This window comes from Amborella trichopoda, chromosome 10 (assembly GCF_054954075.1).
Source record: "Amborella trichopoda isolate Santa Cruz 75 chromosome 10, AtrichopodaSantaCruz75HAP2 v2.0, whole genome shotgun sequence".
Lineage (NCBI taxonomy): Eukaryota > Viridiplantae > Streptophyta > Magnoliopsida > Amborellales > Amborellaceae > Amborella > Amborella trichopoda.
The window spans coordinates 5,293,236-5,313,484 of NC_142345.1; the positions used below are offsets into that span (position 1 = coordinate 5,293,236).

The following is a 20,249-nucleotide window of genomic DNA, read 5'->3' on the forward strand; positions in this document are numbered from 1 at the left end:
TTAAAGAAAAAAGTTATACAAGGATAATGCGCTACGATAGAAGCTGCAACACAGAACCCTATCTGAAAATGTAATTCTAGCCAAAAGTTATGAATGTGTAAAAGGATGACGTTCAAGCATTGATAACACAGTATTTGGAATGACCATGTTCCTTTTTGGAGCTTCAAATCTAAAAATGAAGGGCAAAACAGATTTTTCGAGATCATCATAGCAATTTCTGGTGCCGAAACTACATTTTCCAATGGCTTTGAGGCGCAGCTTTACTTTTCTAGGTAAAGCCTAAGCCTTACGATAAATGCACCCTTTTATTAATAAGCACTTGTCTAGTAAAGTTCAGTTGCCTGGTAGAGTTCTGTGCAAAATGGCTTCAGCAACAAACCATCACACATTCTACTACAATTTAATCAATCTGTTGACAAAAGATACAGGAAAATAAAGGGAACAACAGGAAAGGAATGATCTTATTTATTCAAAATTTATTCAACTACAATTCTGAAAGAAAATTGTAACCCTAAAATGGGTCAAGCCGCATAACCTAACCATATACTTCACTGAGAGCAAGTATATCCACAAAGAGAGAGAGAGAGAGAGAGAGAGAGAGAGAGAGGGGGGGGAGAAAAGATAACCAAAATACAATTTTCCATAATTAACAGGAAAAGAAGAAAGAATAGCCAGTGGTACCATCGCTATAGAATGATCTCCTCCTGTACACGCACATTGAGGGTCTTATTGGGGAGCACAATACAGTTTTTGACCACCACTTCATCTTCAACAGTAACAGCCTCCCCTGCATTGGGAAACACCATCACCTAGAAGCATCAGCTTTTGCTCTTTTTTTTTTTTTTCTTTTGAATATTTTCTTTTCAAAATCCAAAATTTCCAAATCTTTGTTTCTCAAAGAAATAAAGATGACAAAAACACAACATACCAAGAATTGTGATCCCAAGTTTGGCTGTGTAGTCTCCACCACCCTAGAAAATTAAGTACAAAATAAACACCATGATACAACACAAACTAGTCATATCTCCAAGTTACAGTGCCAAAGAAAAGTACAATTGAAAGCTAGAAAGATACATTTTTTTCCCTAATCTAAGATGCATTTTCCAAAGATGCACCATGTTGATGCATAGAAAGTACTCTGCTTCTATGTAGCTTTTGCCTTGTCGTATTGTTTGCTTCAGTTTACTGTTTTGTCATTGCATTTTTGAGTTAAGAGTGTTTTTTTCTAATTAAGTTCTGTGTTTAGGTGCAATAAATGTCGAACTAGTTACACCACTTGCCTCAACACGGGACCATCGGCCAATGGATGACTTCCACCCCACAATAGAATGTATGACGAGTGCATGTTCCTAGAAGAAGCACAAAACAATGAGGTGGTTTACTGCCTTTGATTAAAAAGAAAACAAATAAATATAAGACCGTTTGCACTTTTTTTCTCATAGAAGCCAACCAAACCCTCACCTTGACCTCAACATCATCTAGAATGATGCAAGAAATGAGCCTCACCCCTGCACCAATTCGGGCATTCGCCGAAATTGAGACATTGGGACCAATCTGCACCATCAAATATTCACCACCAATTTGAACAACAAGAGAACAATAGGATGCAATGCACCATACAAACAGAGGAAAGTCTACCAGGGTAAAATGAATTATGGTCTATGATAACTCAAAGACTGCAACTACCATCCACAACCAATGACAGATGTTTGGAGACAACTTAGAAAAGGAATCAAAACAGGTACATTTAATCTCCAATCACTGGTCATGGTAGTGGATGTAGCGTTAAGAGTGCCATATACCACATTCCATTGGGCTAGAGTATAGTTTCCAGTCCTTGAGAGGAAAGATCAAGCAAAACACACTTACCTTGGCCAGTGGATGCACTTTTGCTGAGGGATGAATATAAACATCACCAATAATTGTGGCACTCTTAGTGCCATCCCCACTTGCAAGAAGGTGTGGATAAGTGTAACGGAATTGGGAGAGATACAGAGCAGAGCATCGCAGGGACATTCTAAAAGAAAAGAATTATGACATTCAGTCAGACAAAATTTTGAAGCTTCTGAAAAGTACAGGACAAAAAAATGAAAGGACTTGAAACAAATTTATCAACCCTGGAGTCTTGATCTGCTCCCAAAAGTCTAGGGTCTCGTATGTATATAACTGCTTCTTTCCAGCAAGAGGAGACAGAATATCCTGATCCAGTCTAACAAAATCTGTGGGCAAGGTCCTGTTAAGGTCCAAAATTTCAGATTATAAGCGGTGACATTACATAGTAGATCTGCTTTTCTATTACAAGTACATTACTTTGAAGCTCTCAAAGTTTGATTCCCCAGAATATAATACTAAAACACAATACAAAATTGTTAATAGATAAATTTGATAAAACAAATATTAAATAGTTACTTTCTATTGAAGTTTTCTTTTTTCCAGGGTCAAAAGTTTACAGGCAAATAGAAAAGTCCACAGGTGAGAAGACACCTGTATTCCTTCTGTACTACAACTTCCAGTGATGCATACACTATACCTGTAAAGTAGACATGCTTCAAACTAAAAAGCCATTGGATCTAATGCATTTTAACTCGAATTGGGATGCTAAACAAAAGCGCCAGTGCATACTTCAACCAAGTCCGCCTTCCCTCACTATCAAATATTCGTTGTTTGGCGGTAATCTTCTCTCAGCCACTTGAATTCTTACCACACTAAATTGGTAGGTTCAAGTGCTTGAGAGGAGCTCATTCCAAAAAAAGTGAAGTTGTTCTGGGTCCTAGGCAGAAAAACATAGTAGCCAATTCTCCACGGGCTTTCATCACTGGATCAATTAGAATTTCCTGGAGGCATGTTTTCAGGGAAGCTAAGACTGCTGCTGACACCTTAGCAAGGGATGGTGCAAGCCTAAATCCTTCAGATACTTATAAGTCTTTTTTCCTCCCTTCTAATTGTGTCACTGTAGAGCCGTTTTTGAGTTTTCTTTTTACCCATTTTGGGGTTTGTCAGGGGCACCTGCTAAGCAGGCATGCCTGCGCTTGTATACGTGTTTATATGCACATTCTTTACTCTGCATCTTCTTACTTTATCAATACAATTGTGAACATTATCTAAAAAAAAAAAAAACATAGTTACCGATAGGCATATGTCTGCAATCTACATAAGTAGGGCTTCATAGTTATCACATGAAGAACATTCCTATTCATATGCAAGATAGTCCTTTAGACCATAAAATTGGCTTAAATTCATTCAACATACATGATTGATTCTCCTAAAATGCATTTGCTAGAATAATTCTTTAACCCAATATACTTTCCCTCATCAAAATTTTGTTTTTTCAATTGCAGTGTTTTCTCCAATGACCTCGAATTACACTCTTTGACATCTTCGTTGTAGTTGCAAGAAAGAACCACTCATTTCATTTGCCAAGTGTTCAATCAGGCAACATTAGTAATAGGAAAACTGACATAAGCAAGGAAACTGCATTCAACAGTGACTATTTATGCTCTTTGTGCCATCTGTCACCAATCTATAGTAGGTGAAATAACACAAGCATAGAGACCTAAAACTATACTAGAAACTCGTAAGATACTTGCAAATATAAAATATAAACATAAAACAATTATAAGAAATTTAGTAAAAAATAAATATGAAGTTATGCATTATGATATGCTATTCAATATGTCCAGCACATACTTATGCACAACATAAGCTATGATATTGACATATCATAGAGTTGGACCGTAAACTTGCATACGTATCTGTCACTGATTCAAAGAAATACTGAGTTGCAACCCCTCATATCCACGGCTCCATCCATATCAGCATATTTGCATCTTATATAGAGATAATGTATGAATAACTAAGTTGCAGGTAGAAAGATGGCACCTCACTCTAGATGTTCATGCTGTTGTATGTAGAAATTGTCTAATTCAAAGAAATTGTCTAATTCAAGTTATTCAAGCCTTTTAACTCAGTAGAATTTTAAAACGAAAAGTTGTTCATGTCCTTCACAAGTTTAAGTTCATTCAACTTTGTAACTGTCACATTTTCATATACACTTTTTCGTCAGTTAGGCATGAGCAACCTAAAACGCGTAGGTAAATGCAACAATGACAATCACAAAATTTAATTGAGCTAAAACAAGACAAAAACTAGACATATATTTGATCAAATGATAGGCATAAACAGCAGCAAGATCACAATCATCTATCTATATCTCACCAAGACAATTTATGTTTTGCAACTTTCATATTCAATATAGCCTTAATGTCGATTAGACACTAATAATTGATCCTGATCTGATATCAACTGGTGACACTTTTGAATGAAAGCTTGCCCCACCCATATTGCCATCACAGGAAGCACACTCCTCAAAAATAAAGGACATTGGACACAAGGGGAGGGCTTTCTCGTTTGATTATACGGTAATCCTGTTTCAACTCACCAAATCTACTTTCTAACCTCGCAACATGCCATCATACAAATAAAATAGATAATCATTTGATCAAGTATCAGTTTCTCATTTTCCATGTTCAGCATAGTTTATTGGGAAAATATCTTTGTACCCCCTATTTTTATGTTTCATAACTCAATGTTTCAAAATATATCTTGGGGTATAAAAATCCCAAGTTTTATATCTTCTAACCCCCTAAACTAAATCTTCTCACTTTAATCCTATTTTTTAGCCCAAACAAATCCGAGAAAGACATCTTTTTCTAAACCCTTTCTCTCATGCTCTCTCTCTTCCTGTCTTTCCCCAAACCCCCCTCTCTCTCCCCAATTGGGTTGGGCATTTCTCTCTCTAAAAAATGGCCCACCCCATTAACCTGGTTTGATCCCAAAAATAAGAGGCTCTATTTCTAGAAAAATAAAGGTGAAAATCATGGAGTGGGAGCCCAAAGACCGAGCATATCCTTTAATAGTGGATTCTGGCCAGGTAACCAATAGATCAGTAAGTGATGAGAGAGATATAATGCAGAGTTTGGAGGGGAGGATAAAGCTTTTGGCTCCCCGAGCGGAGGAGGTTGGGGAAATGGAGAGGCCATTACCAGAGGAGGCCATTGCCAGTTTCTGCAAGCTCAAGAAGGTGTTCATGCTGGCGAAGAAGTTGTTGAGGATGGGAGCAAGATTTATCTGGTAAGGGTTCTAATGGTTGTGAATAGCAATGTTGAGAACATGGTCTCTCTCTTCGAAGCAGCGTTGAGAACATGATCTCTCTCCCCCTCTCTCTTATGTTGTTTATGAGAGGATTTTGGGTATAGTAGAAGTTTGGGTCGAACTGTGCATGGTGTGGGAATGAAGAGAGACCATTAAACTGATTTATAAAGAGTTTTAACTTTTTATAGGAACTTCACATTTGGCAAGATGGAGAATTAGCTGTTTAATAGGAGTAACAACAGAAAATCTGAGTCTTTCACATTATGCTGGAAATGATATGGGAAACAACAGAGCCTATTCACCAGCACAGAGAGAGAGAGAATTGCCATCTCTTTTCCTGGCATGCTGTGAATTTGGATTGTTCTTTCTATAAGAATATTTAAATTCTATGAATTAATGGAAAAGCAAAGAAAATGAAATTGAAATTATCCTTGAGTTTTGGGGAAACACAGTAGAGAGAGAGGGGTTTGGGGAAACACAGAGGGGAGAGAGAGCGTGAGAGACACGGGTAAGGAAGAGAGAGAAGGGGTTTGGGGAGTCACAAGGGAGAGAGAAAAGAGAGAGTGGATGGGTTTAAAAAGAGTTGGCTTTCTAATATTTGTTTGGGCTAAAACACTAGGATTAAAGTGGGTAAAGTTAATTCGGGGCTAGAAGATATAAAACTTAGGATTTCTATGGCCCAAGATATGCTTTGAAACCTTGGGTGTAATAAGATATGAAACCTACAAATGGGGGTACGGAGATATTTTCCCTAGTTTATTTGCTTAAATTATTTTTCCTACAATGTGTATTGTTGAATTGACAACCACTGAATGTGAATGGTTTTTCTTTGCAACTATGACAAAAATACCAAATGAGGGTAATACAAGGTCAGGTCAATTGAATAACAGATCTTTGATAGCTGGAAGTATATTGATTCAAGTCTTAACCCCACAGCAAAAAACTATTCTAGCAAATGCATCTTTGAAGCAAAGCAATCTACGTCACCACGAACTTTTATTTAAGGAGATGCTCTTGCTTTGACTATGTGGTTCCATAGTTTAAGAGCAGAATCACTCATGTAACCGATCCCAATATCACAGTCTAAAGAATTAACTTGAACATGAAATGCATTCAACCTCCTATAAAGCGCATGACAATTTCTAATATAGATTAAACACAGTCATAAAAAGTAATTTAAAAGAATGAAGCTTAACTGCAAGAATCTCACAACCTTCATAAGGCCCAACCGTACAAAATCAGAGAGCAAGAGAGAAAAAAATGACATGGAACTTGCATGAGTAGCTGAGAAATTTTTCATTCAACAATAGTCATGAACTTAAGTTTCAAAATTTAAATCAGAACCTGTTGCAATTAATAAAGAAAATTGTAATCGAAATAAAATATCATACTTCGTTGCAGATTGGAGAGCCTCAAAACTGGATACACGTCGCATTGTAGCTGCAATGAACAAATTAAAGTCAGGCTTTCCATATTTAGAGTTTCTTGAGCGTAAAATTTAGAAGATTAGGCACCATAAAATAAAAAAGAAGCTTAATAAATTAAAATATAAATATATATTCTTAGAATTACCAGCTATTTAAAAGCTTAAAACCTTCATATTGGATAAAAATTGCCACCCAGCCAAGGTCCTATTTACCGGCTCCACTCCAAGAGGAATGAATACAGTAGGCTCATGTATAAGGAGATTTTTCCCAACAGACATCTCCCCCCTGCTCAAACTCATCCTTCAATCCAATCCAAGCATGAATAGAACTTCAAATAACAGAACAACATGTGGCGATGGAGGTTGTCTGGCATTCTCCTAACCATTTGTCTCCTGCTATCAAATCAACACCTCCAACCCCAACATATTCCATGAACCCCCACACTCATTCACTACCTTAGCTACTGCCTCTAAAACTTCTTTTCGTTGACCCACTACCCATTCCCTCTCTCTAACATGCAAGAAACTTGTCATTTTAATACCGCATCACCCCGAAAACCACATTGTCTTAACAATCCAATGTCTGAGTACCATTGCAAACACACTAGGCTAATCACCAGTTGCACTGAACACAAATGCGCTCATACTTTCATGGAAATTGACATCCATGATTTATGGTGCACAAGAGAAACGGAGACAATGGAAAGAGGTACTATTCGGTGCTTTGCTCCAAGTTTTTTGCAAGCTTATGGACTCACTTGAGACAATTGCATGCTACTAAGAAAGGATGAACTCCAAAAACCTCATAACAATGAAACAGTCAACTGAAACAGCATGAGAATATAACAATGGGGTAAGCTTCGTCAAGAGGGATAAGAGGTGTAGGTCGAGAGCCCCAATGGGAACGATTACAGAGGAAGGGGATTCATATAACACAGGTAAAACTTACTTCAAGATGCCACATGTTATGAGAAGATCAACCAAGAGGTCAACAGCATCAGAAAGGATGGGGCCCAGGTGAAATGCTAGAAAATGGCACAAGAATGCAGAACGTAAACAATACAGAACAAGGAAGACGAAATTCAAAGGGAAGCTCAAGAAGATGCAAGCAAAAATAGGGTGCCAACAAGCACCAACACGGGTAACGAAATGGAATTGCAATTGGTTGTGAGGAAGAAAGCAACCATTAAGTCAGAGGAATGCACCTCCAACAAGAAACCAAATGAGGGGCATATCACATTTAATTTATGGCAAACTAATTAAAACCCTGCTTTAGCTGTTTTCCATGAAGGAAATGTGAAAGGGCCTGTGAGGACAGAGATGAGGGACGACATCAAGAGATTCATTAAAGATCATATTCAGAAGAACCTGCTTCGTTTGCCATGGGGAAAGTCCATTGAGATTGTTTCTGGCATAGCTAATGATTCCTAGAATGCAAGTGTATGTAACACGTGTTTGTGTGCACACAGACATGTGTATATAGGATGTGCCTGCATTCTCATAATAACCATATCAAATCAATAAGTGAAGCACATTAGTCTCCACAACTTTCACGAAAGTAGTATGAAATTAAGAATGTTTTTTCAGTGTTTGGATCAACTAAATGAATTCGAAGTTCATAGAGTGAACAAGGAAAAAGAAGGGAAAAAATCTTCTGTAAATAATCAAGAAATGCCATTATCTGTAACTATTTTTCTAAAATAGATAAAAAATATAAGGACATAGCTGTTTACCAACCTCTATCTTTCCGTTCATTGGAAACACCCTGAATGGCAGAAAAAATATCAGGAGTGAATATGTATACCCCACAGTTTATTCGATCACTGACCTGCATAAAACATCATACAGACCACAAATGTGTTGTTTACACATCTTAGAATTACCTATCCTTATCAACTCTTAAATGTCCTTGTACACATTTTAGGCTATAGATATTCCAACAATGGGAGGAAAAAATTAGAAAAACATATATATTTGGTACGTACAAAAGTTTCTGGTTTCTCAGCATAATGCAACAACTCATTGGTGACTGGATCTGCCACTAACTCACCAAACTGGTTTGCTGATTCAGCAGACACCTGTATAAAGTCATCAAGGCACCCAAATTAGCAGGCAAAAATCCATGACATGATGGCAGAACAAAAAAATCTAATGGGCAAAAAGTATACCAACATGAATCAAGGATCTGTTGGAACTGCCTCTAAAGTAGCTAAACAAAATAGAGCAGGGCAATAATGCGAATAATTTTCAACAAGTTATGCAACATCTAAATGTCAGGGCATTCCAAATTAGCATTTCAAGCAATATCCCAAAAAAGGAATCATATAATATTTATCAAACGCACTCGACCAACATGTGATACGTATTTCACAGCTTGATGCACCAAAAGCATAAACTAGTCAAAAGCTAATCATGTCAGAAAAAAATAAATTGCACCATCTCTTGACCAATTCAGTGGTAGATGTAATCAAAAAAAGAATCCATAGATGGAAGATACAAAAGCAAGTATAAAGTAAATCATATGCATCAATAATCAAAAGAAGGGGTCAGGCATTTAGCTCCTCAGAATCTCCAGTGGCAAGAAAAAAAGAAGAGAGAAGGGAATGGAAAGCAATTCCTAAATATTCAGTTTTTTGAGGCTCCTCTGCACACAACAAAATGAATTCATTATTACCACTGGCCCACCTTGCTAACTAAAATTGTTCCCATCCCACCATATCTTTTATGGGCCTCTGCAATCAAAAAAGATTAAGAGGCAGTAAGTCACAAAGGAACATGTTAATGTTGGGGACTTAAAATAGAAACCATGGAACTGCCAATAAGAAACTTGAACGAAAGCTTTTTCTTTCGGGTTCGGTGAGAACTTTACCAAGCAAGTCTGGAAGAGGAAAACTGCAACAAACATCACAATTCAGCATAACGATATTTGACTGCCACAAAAAAAAAAAAAGGGTTTGAGTGAAAGCTCAGCCAGAATAGGGAAGAAGAATGGAACACTAAGGCCGTTATTTGACTGGTAAAAAAAGAAAACAAAGGTTTGAGTGAAGGATTGAGCAAAGCATAGGAAGCTATTTGTGAAACACATAGGACAATAGGATCCAAAAATGCAGAAAAAAAAATTACACAACATGCATAAATATATTTATAAATGTTTATTGTTTTGTGTGTATGTTTGTAGATAGATCGATAGAGATAGAGAAGAGGGAGCAAAAAGGTAACCGGATTGTCTTCCATGATGAAATCTCTAAAGTTGTACAGGCCACCAGCGGACCCATGTGGTTTGTCTTCTCTTAAATATCTGCATAAATTTGAATCACTGTGAATAACTTTTACTAAAGAACCACGGTATGATAACAAATGCCCAAGACAACTGTAAAACTTGAAGAGCTCAGAGAATATGACAAAGAGCTGACCTGACTGGAACTTTAAGTTCATTTGAAATTGATGAAACATAGAGAAGAAATTCACGCTCCTCATAGAAACCAATAAGATAAATTTGCACCAAATGTGGTATCTGCAAATTTACAAGATCAGACAGTCATATATAGCAAGAAAAACAAATTGACTATAGCAATAAAGCAATAAACGTTCATCCATAATGTAAAATTGGAAACAAGAAATTTTATGAAAAGGAAAGAGATAAGCATACCCTTTTGCAGGCTGAAATAGGGTGGTGTACCATTGGCTGCCCAGCCAAGGGAAAGAGTGGCTTTGGTATGTTCAAAGATAGGGGTCGAAAACGAGTGCCTGCAAAGAACACCAGAGGACATCAAATCAAGAAATCCATATGAAAAAAAAAAACACAGTTCAATGGAACTAATTAAAAAATAAGGGAAAAGAAAAGAAAAACTTAACTACATTGTAGTCAGAACTAATATTGAACTGAAAATCACAGATCTTTGAAATAGAGTCACCAGGGAATCTCCAAATACAAACAAAATACATTTGATCAACAATGTATGGTTCAAGCAACTCCGAATTCAAATTAGAACCATGTAATCAGAGAAATGCTAAAAATGAACAGCAATAAAGTGACTTTCCTCACCTTTTGTAGGCCCTCCAACCAAAATAACCGCCACAACTCGCTCCTGTGTACTCCCCATTATCACAAGAAGTGAAAACACAGTAAAAAAACCCCTAATTAAACCCCAATTCCCGAATCATTCTTCTCCCCAAAACCAATTCAGTGAAACCCACAAACCCCAATTTCCCACGAAATCTCTGCTCAACTCTTCTCCCTCGCGACAAACCCAATTCAGTAAAACCCCGGCCGAGTCACACCACAAAAAACCCTAGTTCCGCACAAATATCCGCACCAGTCTTCTCTCCTAACCAAAATTCCAGACTCCACTCAGTGCAGACATACTGAATCCAAAACCGATGACATATAACCCATTAAAGCATCGATCAGAAGCAGGAACAACACAACAATAAATGCAACACATGAAATACCGATTTAACAGAGATTAGAGCTCTAATGGAAAATAAATTATTGGAGTAATTTACAATTTAAAAATAATAATAAATGGAATAAAACAGTAATTACCTGAAAATTCATACGAGAGAGAGAGAGAGGGACGGGGGTGAGGTGATAAGTAGTAACGCGGGGACATGTCACGTGGAGCTCTGACTCGCATTTAGAGTGCAGGAAAAATGATAATAACTGCCCCTCTCTTCTTAGAAAATGACAAGAGCAGGACTTGGAGATAGGTGGTATAAATTCCATATTCCCGAGGGAGCATTCGCCACTTGCATTGTATTCTACGAAACTATTTACGTCTTATTACATGGAAAAAGTTCATAACCTCATAATTTTGACTCGAAGTGGTTGCTTCCGTGACCAAATATCTTCAAATTGATCATCTCGGCATCGTCATGCATAGTCAAGGGATTTCAAGTTTTGTAAATACTATACATTGTAACTTATTTTTGGACTGTCAATTTTCAAGATTTTTATAAATCTGTGTCAATCTACATTATTTTTAAAGCTTTAAATTTTATAATGGAAAAATTTTATATATATGTGAAATGAAAAATATGTTGTCTATTTAATCAATATGAAAGGTGAATATTGTATTCAGTATATATGAGAAAGGTAGGTACAATATCTTATATTTTATGGTAAGTCTGGATAGAGTTTAGGTGTATGTGATTTGTTTCTGTTTTGGTCATCTGTATTTGTCTAGTGACAACAAGTTTGTATATTCATATTGATTTAATGGGGACAAGGAGTCTCTTTAGAAAAATCTGAAACTTCTTCATATGGTATCAATGCCATATTCTTTACCGTGTCCATTCCTGTAAGATCGAGTCTATTAAACTGTTATTTTTCGATCCTATATTATCTGATGGAGCCATGAGACCGTCAGATCTTCTTGATCGTTTGTGTGCCCTCTGATATTGTCTTTCTCTCTTTAAAATATGATGTTGTCTTTCTGTTTACCTGTTTTGATGTTGTGGCCTGCAAGGCCTTCTTCGTCTTCTCTAATTCATGCCTTAGTGAGGCATGAGTTGTAGAGAGAGAGGGTGTAAGATTGTTGGGAGAGAGTAAACGTTATTTTTCGTATGTTGTTTGTGTTAATAAATTAGAATTTATATGGTGCTGCAAGCCTCACTCTACCATACCATAGCATAGGAGAGATGATGGCATTAAAGGGGAAATAGTCTCTCTTATGATGAAAACCTGACGAGACTATGGCCCAAAGGAGGAAGGCAGTATTCAAAGTCTGACTAACAAATTTGCCTGACTGAACAGGCAACTGCTTGTGCCCAATGCCTTAACCTCGTCTTCACATACTGAAGGTTGTCCCCATGAGTGAATATGTTCCATGATTCGGATGAATTGGGGCTCCCAAACGATGAAGAATGGCCATCGAAGCTGCTTGGACTAGATGCATCCTGCATCTATGCAGTTGTCATCGTCATCTTCGAGTTAGATAGCTACATGTTCATAGCATGGTAGAGATCAAGGGTAGGCAAATTATTGTAGAGAGTGCAGTCCTCATGTTCATGGTCGAACAAAAAACCCAACTCGATGCACCCTTTCAACTTGTCGAGGTCCCCATCCGTCAAAATTGATCAAAAAAAAAAATCTAAAATTACCCAAATTTGAAGTCAAATTGATCCTCTGAAAATCTACAACCAACCCTCTATCTCATGAAAAAAAAAAAGCTCTGAAACACCCTAAAAATCTGTCAAATATGAACCACTCTGAAAACCACTTATGAAAACCATCATTGAAAAACCACCTTTGAAACCCGTTGTCTTTGTAATCTCTAGAACTCCGATCTAAAGCTCCTCCTCTGCATCTACAACCACCTCTGAAAATGGCATCTAAAAACGGCCGTTCTGCACCATCTGTAAATAGTCACCGAGTCGTGTTTCGACTCTCTGATTTATCTTTCTGTCGAGTCGCGTTTTGACTCTCTGATTTGTGATCGAGTTTATTGTTCTGTTACTCGATTATGTCAAATCTGGTTTGCAAGCTGTTGATCCATACCGATTTCTGTTGGCTCTTTCAAGTGTCATTCTGTTTTCTCGGTTGTCTCGACTGTTTTTTAATCTTTGACGAAGATTTTAAGTTTTTATTCATTGCTGAACTCTGATTTGCCGCTATGTTCTTGCCTTCTATTTTTAAGGCTTGTTGATCCGCTGTCGTTCCACCGTTGATTTCTGTGCTTGTTAATCAAACAATCTGAATATGTACATGAAGATCCAACTGCTTGTCTCGATAACTTAATGTTCAAACTCCAATTACTCTATCTTATAGTATCTTGAGTTTGAGGAGAAGTGTGAAAAGAAAGAATATATTATTAACATAGAAGGTGAATATTCTATTCAATATACATGAGAATGTACGATATCTTATATTTTATAGCAAGTTTGCGTAGAGTTTAGGTGTCTGTGATTTGTTTCTATTTTGGTCATCTGCATTTGTCTATTTAAAACAAGTTTGTATATTTATATTGATTTAATGGACACATGGAATTTTTTCAGAGAAACGTGAGACTTCTTCACAATATAGAGCTAAGACTTTAAACAATCAAATTGGAGCCTGCCTCAAAACTTTCATTAGAAGATGTTATTTTGATGCTCAAATATCCTCAAATTGATCATCTCAATACCAAGATGCATGGATATGACAAAACAAAATGGATTTCAAGTTTTGAAATTAGTTCAATTTGTGACTCATTTTTTGACCATCAATGTTCAAGATTTTCAAGTTTTCATAAAGATGCTTGATCAACACTATTTTTAAAGCTTTAAATTTTATAATTAAAAATAAAAAATATATGTTAAGTCTATCACAAAGATTTTCGGTACTAAAACCAAATTTCTCAAATATATTTAAAGGTACGTTTTACTTTGATTATTTAAACCCTCAGCTCTGCGAATTGTACCCTACTTTTCGTATCACATCCATCTGTCACTGTTTTTCTTGCTTTTATCCAAAAAAGTCATTGACTCAAGGGATTAACAACTATACAATGTGCTGCCGCCTCGGTATCACACCTATATACAAACCCCTTTTTTTAATCCTCTCGCTAAAACTATGTTCCCCATCTCTCTCTCTCCAGCTTTGAAAGTGGTCTCAATGACCGTCAGTGGATTCAAAGGCCATCTTATTTTTGTGTATATATGCACATCTACACAGACCAAAAACCCTCTTACCTGTATTCACAATATTGTGTTCCCCCTTTCTCCTCCTCTCTCTAGAATGGCTTTTTCTCTCTCTAGAATGGTCATAGTATTCCCCCTTTCTCCTCCTCTCTCTAGAATGGCTTTTTCTCTCTCTAGAATGGTCATAGTATTCCCCCTTTCTCCTCCTCTGTCCATAATGGCTTTTTCTCTCTCTAGAATGGTGGGGCCTCTAACGAATGGCCTGTCTCCTTGTATTCCTGTAGTTGATGATCTTTTCATCCATGAAGCGTTGAAATGTCATTCTCCCATGGGTGAGGTTTGTCTTAAGGTTCAACTTTATGTTATTGAAGTAAGGTGCACCTCAAAACTATATAAAAAATGTAGTTTAAGTGCTACAAAGCCTTGCGATAATAGAAAAATCTATTGTTGTCCCCAATTATAAATTTTAAAGTTTCAAAAATAGTGACAATCAAACATATCTATAAACAATTGAAAATCTTGAAAATTGACATTCCAGATAATATATTAGAAGTTGAACTATTTTTAGGACTTAAAAATACTATTTTTTTAGTGTCTATGAATCTCGAGGTTGAGATGATCGAGTTGAAGGTTTTCTAACAATTAAATAACCTTCTCTAATGAGCTTTTTAGGTGCACCTTACTTATACAGTATAAAGTTACCTTATATAAACTTTTTCCTTCTTTTATTTTAGAGAAAGCCTCGAACAACAATGAGTGCCTCTTATCCTTAACCAACCGCGCAGCCACTCCCATCACCAAGTACATTATGTGCGAGGGCAGGTAGAGAAAATGAGAGAGAGAGGGTAGTTAGAGAGGGGGGCAAGGGCAAGTAGAGATGACAAAAGCATGTAAAGAGAGACAAAGAGGGAACGGTCGTTTAATCTCAAATATTTTGACTTTTTAACTGGGATAAAAGCAAGAAAAAATGGTGACAGGAGATAGGTGTGATACTAAAAGTATTGGGGAAAAAATGTCTACATATTTCATTTTCAGGGTATCCATAATTTTTCTTACTTATTTTGAGGGCGATCTAGATAATTTATTATACTATACATTATTTTTAGAGCTTGAAATCCTTAATATTTTTCACAATCATAATATTCAAACTGATATGATCGATGTAAAGCTTTCTCAATTAGTGAGTTGCAATTTCGCATGAGTTATGATGGTGGTAATGAGGCCCATGCAAAGCTTGATCATTTTCCAAAATACAACTTAAGAAAAACTATAAAAACCATATTTTTATTTTGAAATACACATAAATATTTTTCAAAACCAAAAATACTAATAAATTAATCTCCTTATTTATTTTGAGCGTGATAAATTTAGGTAGCATGTGCAAAGTTTGATAAACTGGCATTCATTATTCTGCAATTTATATGTCAGATATTATATTTTTTTGAAAGTAATTCAGTGAAATGCTCTGGCCCATTTAGAGAAGTAGTGACGTTTTTTAATTACAATATCTAATACTGGATGGTTAATTGAAATGAGGTAACAAGCATGTGTGGATTGTCATTAGAAGCCCTAACTCTATCCATAAGTTGTCTCAGGAAGGAAGAACTATAGAAAATATGTTAGATATGATATAAAATGAAAATAACAAGTGAAGAGTAACATTTATTTATGCTAAGTATGACAAATTTAGGTAGCACAAGCAAAAATTGTCGAAATGGCATTGATCATTCTATTCTTTCCAAGCCTTATACTATGGAAAGTTATACAATGAGACCATTTATCTTTAGTACAATGTGAGCACAATTAATCTTGATCATTGGATGTGAAATTAGATGGTTGTATTTATTCCATTGACCATGCACAAACTTCAAAAAAAAAAAAATTGAACTTTGTGACACACCTAAGCTATCAGATTCACATTGGATGGTTATAAGTAATTGTGACCACCTTGTATCAAAGGTAAATGGTCTCATTATATACAATCCCTAATGTTATTTCTAAAATCATTCAGCGGACATTTTCCGGCCCATTTATGAAAAGAGTGAGATTTCAATTACAACATCTAATATGGAAAAATACACAAAGCGTCATTTACTTTTGACACAAGCAGGTCACAAATACTAATGTCCATAAGATTTGAAACTAGGTGGTTGTGAAAGTGTCATTCATCAATCTTAAGTCCAAAAAAAAATTCTCAAACTTCTTGACATATTCCAAGCTATTTAATTTGACATCTAATGGTTAAGAGTAATTGTAACTTCCTTGTAACAATGATAAATAGTCTCATAATCCCATCTAATATTAGATGGTTGGCTGAACAAAGTCTTGGGCATGTTTTGACCGTCATTATAAGCCGAAACACTATCCAAAAAGTAGTCTCAGGATGGGACAATACAGAAAGTATTTGAGAAATAGATAAAAATAAAATGAATTTTTAGGAAAATAGTCAGCTTACTTCATGTCGATTATGATAAATTTAGGCAGTGCATAGAGTGATGAAGCAGCATTGATCATTCTGCATATTCCACATTGCGATGTTATACTATTTTGAAAATGATTCTGAGACATTTTCTGGCCCATTCATGAAAATATGAGATTTCAATTATGATTTCTAATATCGGATGGCTTGGTTCAAAAAACGATTACGAGACATTTACTGGCCAATTTATGAAAATACTGAGATTTCAATTGCGATTTGGATTATTAGCCGAACAAAGTTTTGGGCATGTGCTGATCACTACCCTGACTCTACAACCCTCCTCCTTTAGCAGGGCTTGGGACCGGATCGGGACCAATTATGCAAGAGATATAAAATGAAATTTATAAGAAAATAGTATGCTTAATTCATGTCCAGTGTGCTAAACATAGGCACCAGCATGTTAACTCCCATTATAAGCTGCTATATTGTGTGAGTACCATGATTTAATGACCATCCAAACACAAGATTATCATTTCAACATCTAGCTTCCATGAAAAAAATGCAATGGGACTGAGCAATATGATAGATTTAGCCTTTTCAACCCATGCCTCACCTAAAAAAGATGCAATATTGACCTCCACTGTTTTTTAAGGCAAATGATCAAGCTTTGCATGGGTATTAGACGTTTTCCCATGATTAGGCCAGTTCTTTTTGCTTTTCCTTTCTTTTTTGGGGGCGGCCTTTTGGGGGAGCGAAAAGGCCCTCCAAAGTAATGCCTCAACTTGAATCTTCGTTCGAAAAACATTTGAAGCATCAAAATCTCCATGATAGCTCTAAAATCAATTTTCAAAATGAATTTCTAACACTTACTATAAAATTTAAAGCTAAAAAAATACTACAAATCTTGTGGATGGATGAACACTTATTTTGATAGGGCTGCAACCCTATCAAAAAAAATTCCTTTTTAAATTCTGGTCACATTTTGAATTTTTAAATGTTAGCAACCTTTTTAATTTGATAAAATGGAAAGAAAATTGCACATGAGGATTGTTACAGTGTGTAAATAAACATGTGAAGTAAAAGTAGGTTAACTGTTAACAGCAATCTGGGGTTAGTATTTTAGAAAAGCAATGTTAATTGCTAATTTTCCCACCTTTGTTTTTGTAATCCACCCAAAACCATGGATGGGTAATTTATAAACAATCTTTGGCTGGTGTTGCCACACATCCTGGATTGGCAGTATGGTTTGGGTGGCACAAACAAAAGTACTAGGTGGTTCGACTTTATATAAAATAAACATGGATTCGGTGATCCTACAAGACTACACTGAACACATATTTCTCCACCCATGATGATTTCTTTTGTTTGAAATTTTTGTTAATTAATATCATTTATTCCTCTTGTGGAGAGTTTCTCAAAAATAAGTAAAACATTAAAAAATATTTTTAGCTCTATAAACCTCATATTTGATGGTCTCTCGAGTATGTATGAAAAAGTGATTTAAAAAAAACTGGGTCAGACCGAAATCACCCGGTCCGACTCGAAAATCGATCATCCTGTGCTGATTCTGTTAATACATAGGACATCGTTCAGATCTAGAAGAGAACTAGTGATTTGCTACAATAAAACAACGTCTTGCTACAGTACAAACGTTGTTTTGGTATAGTACAAATATCGATTCACTGATTTGATTCGATTTTTGGGTTGTTCAATATTTTTTTCATACATTAAAACAAGGACCCATACTGCCAATTCATTGATCCAGACCAAGTTTCGCAATGCGCAATCCTGGTCACCAATACCGTTTTTAAAATCACTGGCATAAAATGTCCAAGGAGGAATTGATTTGGAGCTCTCTTAAGGTAGATCGACAAATACCCCTTGGTGTTTTACGTGGAGAATGTGTTCAAGGTGGTCCTGCGGAACCATAAAATCTTTCCTCACCAAAGAATACTTTTTTGAGCAACTACGGTTGCCAAAGGGCCCAAAACTTTTTGTTTTGCACGTTACTTTCCGAGTCAAAATCAAATCTCATAAACTTGAAGTGGAAAACAAGATAAGAAATGTGGTGCATGGGGATCCAAAATCCTAGGGAGATGCAACAATTGATAGCTTGATACGTTTAGTCTTGGATGGTGAATTTCTCATTTTCGAGGCCTCTCTTTGAACGGGAGAAAGAGGATCTACCTAGGAATAGGGTTGAGGTGGGGCTTGGGATTTGCCCGTTTTGGATCCGGAACTAGAATTTTGGACTCTATCCAGATTTGGGTATGGATTTAAGATTTGGATGCGATAAGTTGGATCTTGATCCAAAATTTGGATCCGAATAGATCTGGGTACAGGTGGATGCAATTCAAATCCGCCCCAAAATATATATATATATATATATATATATATATATATATATATATATATATATATATATATATATATATATATATATATATATATATATATATATATATATATATATATATATATATATATATATATGGAAAAGTTTATATAGAGCCGAGGCTCTAAACAATCAAAATTGAACCACCTCAAAAATTTTACTATAAGAGGTTGTTTTGATGCTCAAATATCCTTAAATTGATCATCTCGATATCAAGATGCATGAACATGAGAAAAAAAAATGGATTTCAAGTTTTGAAAATTGTGTATTTTGTAACCTTTTTTTGGGCCATCAATTTTCAATATTTTCAAGTTTTAATAGATCTGATCTACACTATTTTTTAAGCTTTAAACTTAATAAATAAAAATAAAAATATATTTTAAGGCGATCACAAATATTTTCAATATTGAAACTACATTTCTCGATACTATTTAAAGGCAGGCTCTAATTTGATTGTTTAGAGCCTAGGCTCTATACAAACCGCACCCATATATATATATATATATATATATATATATATATATATATATATATATATATATATATATATATATATATATATATATATATATATAGTAAAGATGCACTTAAAAAAAATCCATCGAAAAAAGTTGTTTTAATGTTGAAAAACTCTCTAATTGATTATCTCTACATCGAGATATATGAATATGACAAAAAATAAAATAAAATTGAGTACTAGAAATAGCGCACATTCTCAAAAATTTCATATATCTATAGATCTACTTGATTTTAACTTTTTTTAAAGTTCAAAATTTTATAATTAGATATCAAAATAGATTTTGAGATAATCCTAAGATTTTTTTAAAACGAAACTATTTGTTATGATAAAATTTGGAGGTGTGCATTAATTGGATTGTTTAAGATTGCAACTTTATAGAAACCACATCCATAAAAATATTAAAAAAATAACTCGTAAAATTTAAATTGACCAAAATACCCTCAAAAAGTTTTGAAGATATTTTGATCAATTTATTTCTTACAAATTATTTCTTTAATGTTTTATTAGATTCTCCTATTTTTAAAGAATATACACCTAAAATTTCAAATAATTTGGATTTGTAGAAAAAAAAATTAAAATTCAAATACTAAATAAGGTCGTGACTGTAAGATCGGCCCAGATTTTGGTCTCATAAGTAGATATAAGCTAATGAGCTAACCTCTGCATTTCTCTCTCTCTCTCTTTCTCTCTCTATATATGTATATATATCATTTTTTGT

The 20,249-nt window shown here is 35.3% G+C and overlaps 2 protein-coding genes across 9 annotated transcripts; both read right to left on the reverse strand.

The window, feature by feature from the left end:
* Positions 1 to 433: 433 nt before the first annotated feature.
* LOC18434676 (uncharacterized) lies at positions 434 to 11,342 on the reverse strand. 8 transcript variants are annotated; one of them, XM_088850525.1, is made up of 16 exons: positions 11,124 to 11,342; positions 10,623 to 10,942; positions 10,227 to 10,324; positions 9,991 to 10,091; positions 9,797 to 9,875; positions 9,447 to 9,469; positions 9,263 to 9,309; positions 8,563 to 8,655; positions 8,315 to 8,405; positions 6,543 to 6,591; positions 2,117 to 2,233; positions 1,870 to 2,017; positions 1,462 to 1,554; positions 1,281 to 1,349; positions 929 to 971; positions 434 to 787 (listed from the first exon to the last, which is right to left on the reverse strand). In XM_088850525.1, exons 5-16 carry the CDS (start codon positions 9,850 to 9,852, stop codon positions 687 to 689), a joined length of 930 nt encoding a protein of 309 aa, XP_088706651.1. In that variant the 5' UTR covers positions 9,853 to 9,875; positions 9,991 to 10,091; positions 10,227 to 10,324; positions 10,623 to 10,942; positions 11,124 to 11,342; the 3' UTR covers positions 434 to 686. The 8 variants fall into 8 exon arrangements, with proteins under 8 accessions (XP_088706651.1, XP_006844805.1, XP_088706649.1 ...); XM_006844742.4 differs by having other exon boundaries at positions 9,447 to 9,507; XM_088850523.1 differs by having other exon boundaries at positions 9,447 to 9,507; positions 10,623 to 10,905; positions 11,124 to 11,249.
* A 965-nt stretch (positions 11,343 to 12,307) lies between these two features.
* Positions 12,308 to 12,646, reverse strand: LOC105420702 (uncharacterized; the record flags this gene model as incomplete). The annotated part of the gene is made up of 2 exons (XM_011625358.1): positions 12,308 to 12,455; positions 12,522 to 12,646. Coding segments are annotated over 2 exons (273 nt in total), but the record flags the coding sequence as incomplete, so codon positions are not given.
* Positions 12,647 to 20,249: the final 7,603 nt, after the last annotated feature.